Below are 12,676 nucleotides of genomic sequence, written 5' to 3' on the forward strand. Positions count from 1 at the left end.
ATAGTGGTGAATTCTTCCTCTATAATATATTACCCTTGGGGACTGTTCTACAACCATTATCCCAGCATTGCTTATTCGGAGCCAACCGGAGACCAGTTAGCTCCTAAGATAGCCAGCAATGCTTAGAACACTTTTTTTTTCTTAAAGCAGTTTATGTTTTCTGCAAAGATGTATTGTAGCAAAATGGCTAAAAATTCATGCTTTGGAATCACACAGCCTGACTTAAGTCTTAGCTTTGCAAAGAGCTGTGTGACGTTTTTGTAAAGTTGCTTAATCTGTCTGTGCCTCACCTTTTAAATTCTTTGAAAAAAATGAGTACTTGTGTTTGTCAAGAAGATTAAATGAGATAATGTATATAAAGTACATAGCATATTATTTGGTACATAATAAGGTCTAGGTAAACATTAGCTGTTGCATCTGCCATTGCTCTTTTAGACAGATTCAGGGTCCAGACCTATAGTCAGGGGTTCAAAAGAAGGTATTTCTTGTTTAACTTTCCAAGGCTCTTCTATTAGGTACACTTTCTTTCTCTCTTAATCCTATAGTGGTGTCATTCTTATGCTACCTTTACTATTTTGCATTTAGACTGCTCATCTAAATTAGACACCCAGCAACCCATTTTAATCTTGCCATATTTTAAAATGTGTTGGCACATTATAACCAGAGCTCACTAAGCTCTTCACTCATTCACTTAAAAAAAAAAGTTGAATCCCAGTCTTTTTACTTCCTCCTTTTCCCCTCAACTCCTTTTGGACCTTAAATGCCTAAGAGCTGAATTAATTATACCCTTTAGCTCCAAAATACACTGTTATCATCAGTATGTTCCTCTCAGGTTCTTTTTTTACCCTTCATACCTAAACCCTATCCTGTATCTTTCTCCTCATAAATACCCACTCTAATGTGTCTTTATATTTCTTTAAATATGCATGCATATTTGTAAATAGGTAATATTTGTGTATATGTTTTTATTTATAGGGAGGTGTTGTGCTATGAATATTAACATTACATTTTAAAACTCCATGTTTCTTTATTTTTTACATTTTTATATTTTTACAAGCCTGGTTACCTTGTAAATAGCTGTAATAGGTTTCTGTCTCATGGGTGGTCAGACTTTTCCTGTGAGTTAATGAAAAACTAAGAATATATTATTAAAGATCTTTTTTTTCCCTTTGGTTTCAAATCTTTTTTTTTTTTTTTAAATTTTACTTTAAGTTCCGTGATACGTGTGCTGAACGTGCAGATTTGTTACATAGGTATACATGTGCCATGGTGGTTTCCTGCACTATCAACCCATTATCTAGGTTTTAAGCTCTGCATGCATTAGGTATTTGTCCTAATGCTCTCCCTCTCCTTACCCCCCACCCCCATGACAGGCCCTGGTGTGTGATGTTTCCCTCCCTGTGTCCATGTGTTCTCATTGTTCAGCTCCCACTTATGAGTGAGAACATGCAGTGTTTGGTTTTCTGTTTCTGTGTTAGTTTGCTGAGGATGATGGTTGCTAGGTTCATTTGTATCCCTGAAAAGGACATGAACTCATCCTTTTTTATGGCTGCATAGTATTCCATGATGTATGTGCCAATTTCCTTTATCCAGTCTATCATTGATGGGCATTTGGGTTGGTTCCAAGTCTTTGTTATTGTAAACAGTGCTGCAGTAAACATACGTGTGCCTGTGTGTTTATAGTAGAATGATTTATAATACTTTGGGTATATACCCAGTAATGGGATGGCTGGGTCAAATGGTATTTCTGCTTCTAGATCCTTGAGGAATCTCCACACTGTCTTCCATAATGGTTGAACTAATTTACACTCCCACCAACAGTGTAAAAGCGTTCCCATTTGTCCACATCCTCATCAGCATCCGTTGTTTCCAGACTTTTTAATGATTGCCATTCCAATTGGCATGAGATGGCATCTCTTTTGATTTGCATTTCTCTAATGACCAGTGATGATGAGCTTTTCTTCATATGTTTGTTGGCCACATAAATGACTTCTTTTGAGAAGTGTCTGTTCATATCCTTTGCCCACTTTTTGATGGGGTTGTTTTTTCGTTGTAGATTCTGGATATTAGCCCTTTGTCAGATGGATAGATTGCAAAAATGTTCTCCCATTCTGTAGGTTGCCTGTTCACTCTGATGGTAGTTTCTTTTGCTGAGCAGAAGCTCTTTAATTTAATTGATCCCATTTGTCAATTTTGGCTTTTGTGGCAATTGCTTTTGGGATATGTGGTCACCCTACTTATGCAAGATTTTTCTGGGACATAGCCAATAATTAGCAAGATACATACTGAATAGCCTTTCCCTTTCTGGTGGTTTCCCACTGGCATCTGTTTCAATTGGTTGGTCCATATGCCAGATGATTGCCAAAGATTTTAGGCATCATACTTGGTCTTAAGGGGGATTTCTAGGTCACATGTCATAGACATACTTAATAAATTTGAGTTCCTGTTTATAGATGGGTGGAATTTTAAAACGTCTTCCCATTTTTTTGGAGATTCTGCATTTGTACTGTATATTTATTCATCCTTTCTTTGTCAGACTATCTAGTTTGGAGCTTTAGCAGCCATTAATTTATGGACAACTACTCCTAGCGCCTTATCCCAGTAGAGCAACTACTATGTAGTTTATGAAGAATTTTTTTTCATATTTTATGTTATTGGCCCCTAACACTTACCCATTGAGGTAGAGAGGGCAGAATTTATAACTCTCATTTTATAGAAAAGGAAGCTGAGGATCAGAGGTAAACTGACTTGCTTCAGTCCACATATCTAGTAAGTTATAAACTTAGAATCAAGTCTTCTGACTTTGATTTGCTTCTACAATATCTAAAAGGGACAGGGAAAAGGATAAATTTTGGTTTGTGGTTAAAGTAGGAACTGTCCAGGTTAGCTTTATGTCTTCCTCAGAACATAACATAATGCCTAACACATAGTGAATGATGATTTGCTTCTGCAGTATCTTAAAGGGACAGGAAAAAAGAGAAACTCCAGTTTGTTATCAAAGCAGGGAGTGTGCAGTTTTACTTTATGTCTTCCTCAATTGATAACACAACATCTGACACATGAGATTCAATCAGTAATTTTTACTGAGCAAGTGAACTGGGGATTATGTAGGTATCTGTATGGCCTAAGTTCAGTTGGTCATGCCACTCCTCAATGCTGTGGTAACTCTTTTATTGCAGCAGTGCTTTGGCTTATAGATAAACCCAGTTCTGTAAATATTCTGGCTGAACAAAGTGCTTCAGGTCAGTCCAGGAGTTCTCATGTTAAATAGTTTGGTTCATTTACAACAGAAGTAGCGACAGGTTAAAAATGTACCTATATAATATGACTTCGATGGGGTGTGTAGTAGAGGCCCTTGTTTGTTTATGGTAAATCTCAGTAAAATTTCTTCTACTCTTCCTTTTCTTATGCAGTTAACTTTGAATAACCAGTAGCAAAGTCCTTTCTCTTGCTAACTACTATATTGCATTCAGCTGCTTAACATTTGTTTCCTGTTCCCAAGATCACCAGAGGCACCTGTAGTGTTTGATGAGGATGTTGGATTTCATAGAAAGATTTTCTCTACATAGTTTGTTCTAGCTTGGGAGAGCTGGGTTGGCCTTGGCCCACTTGTTCAAAGCTGTCACAGTTTTTAAGTCGTTTAAAAACCTTCAATAATCTTGTTCCATCTACTTTTCCACTTTATCTCAAATTTCTGTACCTTCTCCAATACTTCCCACCTCTATGATACAAATTAAGGGTGCTGTGCTCCAAGAAAATCATTTAGTAAGTTAAGCTACTATTTTTAATACCCAGCCCTTCAAGGAAGTTAAAATAGCATCTTCCAGAAGTAGCACTTTCTTATTTAATTTATTTAGAGAAACAGGGTCTTGCTGTGTTGCCCAGCCAGGTCACAAACTCCAGAAGTAGCACTTTCTATGATGTATCTTTTTATTTTATTATTTTAGAGAATAAATTCTTTTTATTCTGTAGCTGCAGAGATTTTATGCACAACGTATGCTTTTTATTTATTTTATTTTATTTTTGAGATGAGGTCTCACTCTGTCACCCTGGCCGGAGTGCAGTGACACAGTCTTGGCTCACTGCAATCTCTGCCTCCCAGGCTCAAGCAGTCCTCCCACCTCAGCCTCCTAAGGTTGGTCATGTGCCACCACGCCTGTCTAATTTTTTGTATTTTTGGTAGAGATGGGGTTTCACCACGTTGCCCAGGCTGGTCTCAAATTCCTGAGCTCAAGTGATCCACCCACCTTGGCCTTCCAAAGTGCTGGGATTATAGGTGTGAGCCACCGTGCCTGGCTAAGGTATGCTTTTTAAATTAAATGTTTCCTGTTGAGTCTTTGTTTGGTCATGTTTTTCTTTAAATCACAAATTGATTTGCTAGTGCTTATGTTAATACTGTGAGCTTCAGGTGTAAGCTTTTCTCCCACCAATGGGAAGAACTTTCAGAAAGCCCACATATGTCTCTTTTTATTTTTGTTTTTGAGACGGAATCTTGCTCTGTTGCCCAGGCTGGAGTGCAGTGGTGCGATCTCTGCTCACTGCAAGCTCCGCCTCCCAGGTTCATGCCATTCTCCTGCCTCAGCCTCCCGAGTGGCTGGGACTACAGGCACCTGCCACCATGCCCAGCTAATTTTTTGTATTTTTAGTAGAGACAGGGTTTCACCGTGTTAGCCAGGATGGTCTCGTTGCGATCCGCTTTCCTCAGCTGGGATTACAGACGTGAGCCACCGCCCCGCCCCCTCCCCGCCCCGCATATGTCTCTTTAAGTATCTTTTCTATTGTGACCAGTGTAGGCTGGTGATTATGGTTATTCCTTCCAATTGCACCACCAGATTTTTGGTTCTTGTTTCCAAACTATCTCCTTTCTCTTACACTATGGCCCTGAATTCTACCAGTAGCTGACATTAAGAACCCTAGGGAAGTTCCTTTTTCCTTTTTTTTTTTTAAGCATAGGTAAAATCCCTTCATAACAATGGTTTCTGTACAGTGAAATCCTTTCTAGCACTTAGTTGTTGGTCCATGGAAATAGCACTTTGATACTCAGTTTTCTTTCCTTCTCTTTTTTCTTTTTTAAAATATTTTATTTTACTGTGGTAGGAACACTTAACGTGAGATCTACTCTGAACAGATTTTTCAGTGTACAATATAGTATTATCTATAGGCCAGTGTTGTACAGCAGATCTCTAGAACTTGATTCATCTTGCATAACTAAAATTATATGTGTTTAAAATAGTCAAACTCATAAAAACAAATATTAGAATGGTGGTTTCCAAGGACTTAGGGAAGAAGAACTGGGGAGTTGCTAATCAATGAGTAGTCAGTTTTTTCTACAGTGAATAAAACTTGTCAATTACTATACCCAAATATAGATTGAGTAGCCCAAATCCAAAAATCTGAAGTCTGAAATGCTTCCAACTCCAAAACTTTTTTTTTTTTTTTTGAGATGGAGTCTTGCTCTATCACCCATGCTGGAGTGCAGTGGCGCGATCTCGGCTCACTGCACCAACTCCAAAACTTTCCAAGGGCCAACATGATGTTCAAAGGAAATGCTCATTGAAGCATTTCAGATTTCAGATTTTTGGATTAGGGATGTTCACCTGGTAAGTTTAATTCAAATGTTCCAAAATCCCCCAGATTCAAAATTCAAAACACATTTGGTCCTAAGCATTTTGGATAAGGGATACTCAACCTATATATGGTTGTACTTGAAGTAGCAAAGGAAGGGAAGGTAAATTTGGTGATTTAGTCCTACCATGAAACAGCAGTTACCTTTCTGGTTCTGAGGTTTCTCTGCCAATACCTACACCACTGCCTCCACCAACCAAAATAGAAAGAAAAAAAAAAATGAAACTCTCAAGAGATTTTTCCAAAGCACTATCATACATAAATTCTCCAGAAGCTTGGGAGAAGGAAAGTGTGGAAGGGAAGGTATGGTTAGGAATCTCTCACACTAAATTAGGAACAGTTCATTTGATAATTGGTAAAAATGCATAGCTTCTTCTCATGAACACAACTAACCCTGCTGTGGTAATATCAGGAATGTCAGGAATTGGGTCCTTTGAATACCATCAACAGGATCAAAATTAAATGTGAGTAGAAGAATTTACATGTAGGCTGGGCATGGTGGCTCACACCTGTAATCCTAGAACTTTGGGAGGCCAAGGCAGTAGTGATTGCTTGAGGCCAGGAGTTCATAACCAGCCTGGGAAACTGAGTTATGAACTCCTGAGTAGCTGGGATTACAGGCGCCCGCCACTATGCCCCCTAGCAAGACTGTCTCAAAAAAAAAAAAGAAAAAGAAAAAAAAGAAAGAACTTAGAGTAATCACCATTACTCTTTAAGTTCTATATATATCTTTCTTTATATATTCAACAAAACAGGTGAATCACTGTGTTTATATTTTCAGTTGTGCCTCATTTGAGTGAGCAACTCAATACTCTTGATACTGCTGACCTTGTTCATGACCATTCACCAGCTCCATCACAGCCTGACTCGCCAGCGTCTCCTCTCCATCAGCCTTTCCTGCCCAGTAGGCTTTTCCTCCCTTTCTCTTCATCTTCTCTAATCCCTTTCTTTCTTCTTCACCCCCATCTTTTTACTCCTCCATGATTTTCTCAGGGCTGGGCTTCAACATCGTCGGTGGGACAGATCAGCAGTATGTCTCCAACGACAGTGGCATCTACGTCAGCCGCATCAAAGAAAATGGGGCTGCGGCCCTGGATGGGCGGCTCCAGGAGGGTGATAAGATACTTTCGGTGAGAATGGGCTTCGGCCTCCTTCACTGTCCTTTGCTCCCTAAGCCCTAGGTCCTACCCCTATCCCTTTCCTTGGAAAGATTTGGGTCTGGAAATATACAGATTATAGAGCTGAATGGGAACAACTCTGATCAGTCATTCTTTCCAACCCTATCATTGAGCATGGAGGGCAATATTATGCTCACCTGATAAATGAGAATGTGAAGCCCAGAATGTGAAGTTACTTGTTCAAAAAGCACGAGGCAGGAAGCAGCGAGGGACTCATACGGGGAAAAGAGATATAAAATCCACAAATTTTGTCTTTCATCCATCATTGCCTCCTTTTGTTGATTAAAACACTAATGTGTATCTTCCTTTGGGGGAATGTCAGCCCTTATAATTGGATTTAACTTCAAAAAACAGAAAGAAGGAAGGTTGGAATTAAGTGTCCTTTTCAGACTCAGAGCCCTTTTTCACCCATTATTAACATGAAAATTTGGAATGCAGTTGATTTGGGTATCTGTCCACTGTGTTCCCATTTCATCCTGCTAATGTCTCTACCAAGACTTACTACATGGAAATTATTAATCTTATTCTTTTCTAGAATTTCCTCAAGGGGAGTGACAAGATCCTTTTTTTTTTTTTTTTTTTTTTTGAGATGGAGTCTCGCTCTGTCACCCAGGCTGGAGTGCAGTGTCATGATCTTGGCTCACTGCAACCTTTGCCTCCCGGGTTCAAGTGATTCTCCTGCCTCAGCCTCCTGAGTAGCTGGGACTACAGGTGCCTGCCACTATGCCCAGTTAATTTTTTGTATTTTTAATAGAGATGGGGTTTCACCATGTTGGCCAGGCTGGTCTCGAACTCCTGACCTCATGATTCGCCCTCCTCGGCCTCCCAAAGTGCTGGGATTAGAGGCGTGAGCCACCGGGCCTGGCCTAAGATCTTTTTTTTAACATGTTGAATCATAGCGCAATGTTTAATAATGTTTAAGAAATGAACAAGTTAAGAAATTCAGGCAAACCTAAAAAGACTAGCTGATAAATACGGGCCCACAGACCTCAGGTCTTAAAATAAATTAGAACAAGCCTACAGTAAAAACTATTAAAATGCAAAATATAACTCTGGCCCTATTGTTCATTTCTCCACATTACCATAGGTCACAGTAATCCTATGATACTATCAGTTGCTGGGGGATAAGGAGGTGTAGATTGGAGATAATTATTCTGTAGAATTTCTTTTTTTATTAACTTTCAGGACTAGTGAAAAATGGCCAACTTATTACTCGTATGGAAACAGTACAGATGGTTGGTATAAAGAATGGAAAAATGCTGAGGGTGTGAGATATTATCTAGAATATTCTTGGGAGAGCTGGCTTCAAAGGGCTAGACTTAAATAAAAGGAAATTGAAATAGGATAGGGCTTCTCATAGGAGAAGCTCCTAAGCAGAAGCTCCTGTCTTCTCCAGATGGGCCATAAGCCCACGGTCTGAAGAGGAGAAAACTATTCCCTGTTTTCTTTTAGAACTGAATAGGGCAGGATGGCCAGGTTGGGAAAAGATTGAAATAAATGAATGAAGTATAGACAGGAGAAGTCTTGATTGACAGAATTAAGTATTAGTCTCAGAGACATGATTTTGAACCTACCTCTATAATAAGTTAGCTTCATCCCTTAAATTTTTTTTGCTATATAGTTTCATTTGAATTTCACTTCACTTTTCATGCAGTTCAGGTGATTAGTGATTACAGGTCATACGTGTGAAATCTCTTGCTCTTCTTAGTTGCCAGCTTACTGAACACTTCTCTGCCATGCAGCCCATTTGGTAGTAGTACCTGAAGGCAGAGATACAAAGGAAAAGAGAAAGAACATCCATCTTCTCTTCATTTGGCATCTGAGTATTTGAGTGATCAGGCTCAGCAGTATGGATCTGAATGCCTCTTCAGGAAGACCGTGACTCCACTTAGTCCCCAAAAAAGAAAGAAAATCAGAACAAGTAGCTATTAGAGCCACCTAAATTAGCTCAAGAATGTCTAAGCATGTGTCCTCGCTGATCTATAATATAAATATAGTATCAAGCACCACAGTATTTCAGTCCTTCTCATTGACTGTTTTGCCTCTCTTCCATCCGTTAAGCTTCTCCTAGACCCTATTTATTAATCTGTGAGATGGAGACAGTGATAATATACTGTCTTCTCAAAAGGATAGTGAAAAGTTTAGAAGCAGATTATTTCCTTTAGCTCCCAGGGAAAGACATTCATCCAATATGAATCAACTTGGCAGTGGTACTGTAAGGAAATGCTGAGAGTGGGTTGTTAAAATAAAGGTGTAGCATGTAGTTAGAATCTATGCAGCTTAATATTTTGACACATAAATTACATTATCCTCAGAACACTGGAATCTGGGCTCTGTGGATGAAGAATAGGAGTTAAGAAGAGAAAGAAGAGAGCTATATTATTTTAAAAGCTTTGGTTAAAGGTAGATTATTGCAAAATGAGAATGGTGAGAACTATTTGAGCACTAAATGTCAGGTAACATGCTGAGAACTTGAAATTTATTTTGTTTAATATTATAGTAACCCTATGAGGTGGGCATGATTATTGTGCCCAAGCCATTTGCCCAAAGTCACACAACTAGTAAGCAGCAAGGGACTCAAACTTTGTTTGAGTCTGAATTTGTAGCCTTTGTTTTTAACCACTATGTTATACTGCCTCCTAAAAGGTAAATGAGGAGCTAAGGTTAGTTATCCTAAAGACAAAGTTACATGGTGAATTAACAGTAGATTGCATGGATGGTTTTATATAAAAACTGAAATTAGGCCAGGTACGGTGGCTCATGCCTGTAATCCCAGCACTTTGGGAGGCCAACGGGGGTGGATCACTTGAGGCCAGGAGTTCGAGACCTGCCTGGCCAACATGGCAAAACCCCGTCTCTACTAAAAATATATATAAATACGAAAAATTAGCTGGGCATGGTGGCATATGCCTTGGTGCATGCGCCTGTAGTCCCCCAGCTACTCAGGAGGCTGAGGCACGAGAATTGCTTGAACCTGGGAGGCGGAGGTTGCAGTGAGCTGAGATCATGCCAGTGCACTCCAACCTGGGCGACAGAGTGAGACTGTATCTCAAAATAAATAAAATAAAATAAAATAAAAACTGAAATTCATCTTTCTATAAATGGTAGAATCAGAAATAAGGAAATAAACCTCAATGTAAAAAAAAATTATTAGATACAAGCTGAAATGAGGAACCTTATGTGGACCATTTCCTTACAGAGAAAATAAATTATTGAAAGGCCTCTCAAGTTTTAAAAAAGTGTTGGGGCTGCTGATAAATGATGGAAGATAAATGTCAATGAAGAGAAAAGTAGATGTCTAAATTTATAGCAAAGAGGATTTTGCTTTACCAAAATATAAGAAATATAAAGATGTATACAAGATATTAAATATTACAAAGATATGTTACAAGGAATGATATGTTTATGTTCTGGCCATTTAAGGAAAAGGCATGCAAAAGAAGAGAGGGGAAAAGCCAGGGGAAGGAGAGGCAGAGATAGAAGACATATAGGGGGTGTATTCATCTGTTTTCACACTGCTATAAAGATACTACGTGAGACTGGGTAATTTATAAAGAAAAGAGGTTTAATTGACTCACAGTTCCACTTGGCTGGGACGCCTCAGGAAACTTAAAATCATGTTTTTAAGGTGAAGGAGAAGCAAGTACCTTCTTCACAAGGTGGCAGGAGAGAGAGAGAAGGGGGAAGTGCCAGACACTTATCGAACAACCAGATCTAATGAGAATTCACTATCACCAGAACAGCATGAAGGAAACAACCCCCATGATCGAGTCACCTCCCACCAGGTCCCTCCCTTGACAAGTGAGAATTACAAGAGTTTGCTTCAAAATTCTTCTTTCTAGATCCCATTCCTTAAGAAATACTACGAAACCGCCTATTGCATCACTTACCCGTGACATCCTATTCCCTCTCTGTCCTTAAGTGAACCTCGAAGCCAGAACCGTGAAATGTACTTAAGTATTCATTTATTATTGGCTTTGAAGTTCTCTGTAAAAATGATGCTAAATTATGTATTAGTCTATATTCCCATTTAGTTTTTATGTACTTTCCTATTCTCACATGGGTTATTTTTCCATGTTGTAAAATATGCCCCATTTTTCCCCTAGTAATGTTTGCTAGATAAGCTAAAAATATATCTCTTCCTTAGCATGTATCTATTATAGATAGCCGATAGAAGTAATATTATGTGACATGTAAATTTCCTGGAGTTATTATTAGCTATTAATTTGATCTTTTCATTCTCCCCAAGTAATTCCCACATATTATCTTGTTTTCAAGTTCTAAAATTAAATAACTGCATGATTTATCATGTAGTTTCCTCTTTCTCATCAAAAGTGAAATTTCATTTTTTATGATCACTGTGGATGATTTAAACTTAAAGAAAGAAAAATAAATTTTCTTAAATAATGATGATAAATGATTTTAAGGCCATGTTGCATCTGACAACCGTGAAATAAAAATGGCTATTACCAATGGAAGAACAGACATGAGGTCGAGATGAAAGCTGGAAATTCCTCACCCATAGTTCATTTTGTGTGTTTATGCTGATGAGAATGGTTTATTATTAGAATAGGTTGCAATAATAAACCAATGTGGAACCTGGGATAATTTTATTTTTATTTTTAGAAAAGTAAACTAAGTTTCTCATTCCTTGTGTGTCTGCCTAAATGAAGGGAGGTGAAGAATAGTCATTCCTCAGTGAACATGACATTTTTATTAAGCTAAGGGTGACATATCTGGTCATACTACGCAGTTGAATGTTCCATTTTAACACGGAACAAACCCCTTATGTAACACAATGGCACAGATTGACCATTAGCCAGCTTCATTTCATATTCTGTGTAAGTACAGTTTTTAATTTGGTAAATGAAAGAGTTGGTTAGTCATCAACATTTATCAACTATTGTACTTAATGGCCTTCAGAGCACTGTGCCAAGTGCTATGGAAAGTTACAAAGAAAATGAAACACTGGTCTCTGCCCTTACCTTAGAAATCAGTGAGAAAGACCCAGCAGAAACCCCCATCCAATCAGCTGCAGAGATGTTGAAATATACAGCAGCATTCTTTAAACAAAATGCCTCCAGGGAAGGGTCTTTGCCTTATCATCTCTTTATCTCCAGCACCTAGTCCTGTACCTGGCCCAGAGTAAGCATCTAATAAGTTAGTTCTGTGAGTTAACCCCTCCATTATAACACACTGATTTTTTTGGATTGGATCTAAATAATCTATTTTTATGGTGTCTTCAAAAATTGATGAAAAAAGAGACCAAAAAATCTTAGTAAAAAATTACAGGATCTTAGTAAAAAATTACAATATCCAGAGTATATTCTTACATCTATTGCTTATTAAATTGAGCCCATTCTTTCTGTATGTCTCTACATTTGCAAGTCAGAGATCTTGTTTTAGATTATCCTGAGGCAGTTCAAAATTCTTAATCAAAGAAAACTAATTTTAACTCAGCTGATTTCATAAGGCAGGAAACAGGAAACACATTTTAACATGCTAACAACCAGAGTTAAAGTAAAAAAATTTTGTTTCCTCATCAGTTAACTAGAACAACACCATGCTCATTCTCTGAACCTTCAGAGTCAGCAAAATTTTCTAGCACATTGCAAATCTGCCATATCTTAGGTTCAATAAACCTTACTATGTCATGAGTTAAGGAGGCTGAAGTAGCAAGTTAATTCTGGGATTACTCAGCTGAGTAGCTCCTGGTACTAAAAGTGAGGTTCAAGGACCAGCAGTCTGGCCATCACCTGGGAGCTTGTGAGAAATGCAGAATCTCAGGGCCCTTCCCAGACCTACAGAGTAAAACTCTGCATTAAGAGATCCCCTGGTAAACCTGTGCACAGTAAAGTTTGAGAACCACTGCT

General features: G+C 38.4%; 1 protein-coding gene across 2 annotated transcripts in view; it reads left to right on the plus strand.

Annotated features, from left to right (window-relative positions):
- Positions 1 to 12,676, plus strand: part of SYNJ2BP (synaptojanin 2 binding protein) — a 51,093-nt gene that overhangs the window by 22,267 nt on the left and 16,150 nt on the right. For both annotated transcript variants that reach the window (XM_050797408.1, XM_050797407.1), the window contains exon 2: positions 6,619 to 6,755. In XM_050797408.1, the coding sequence (XP_050653365.1) occupies positions 6,619 to 6,755 (137 nt within the window). The remainder of the gene's footprint in view (positions 1 to 6,618; positions 6,756 to 12,676) is intronic.

The sequence above is a fragment of the Macaca thibetana genome, chromosome 7 (assembly GCF_024542745.1).
Source record: "Macaca thibetana thibetana isolate TM-01 chromosome 7, ASM2454274v1, whole genome shotgun sequence".
Taxonomy (NCBI): Eukaryota; Metazoa; Chordata; class Mammalia; order Primates; family Cercopithecidae; genus Macaca; species Macaca thibetana.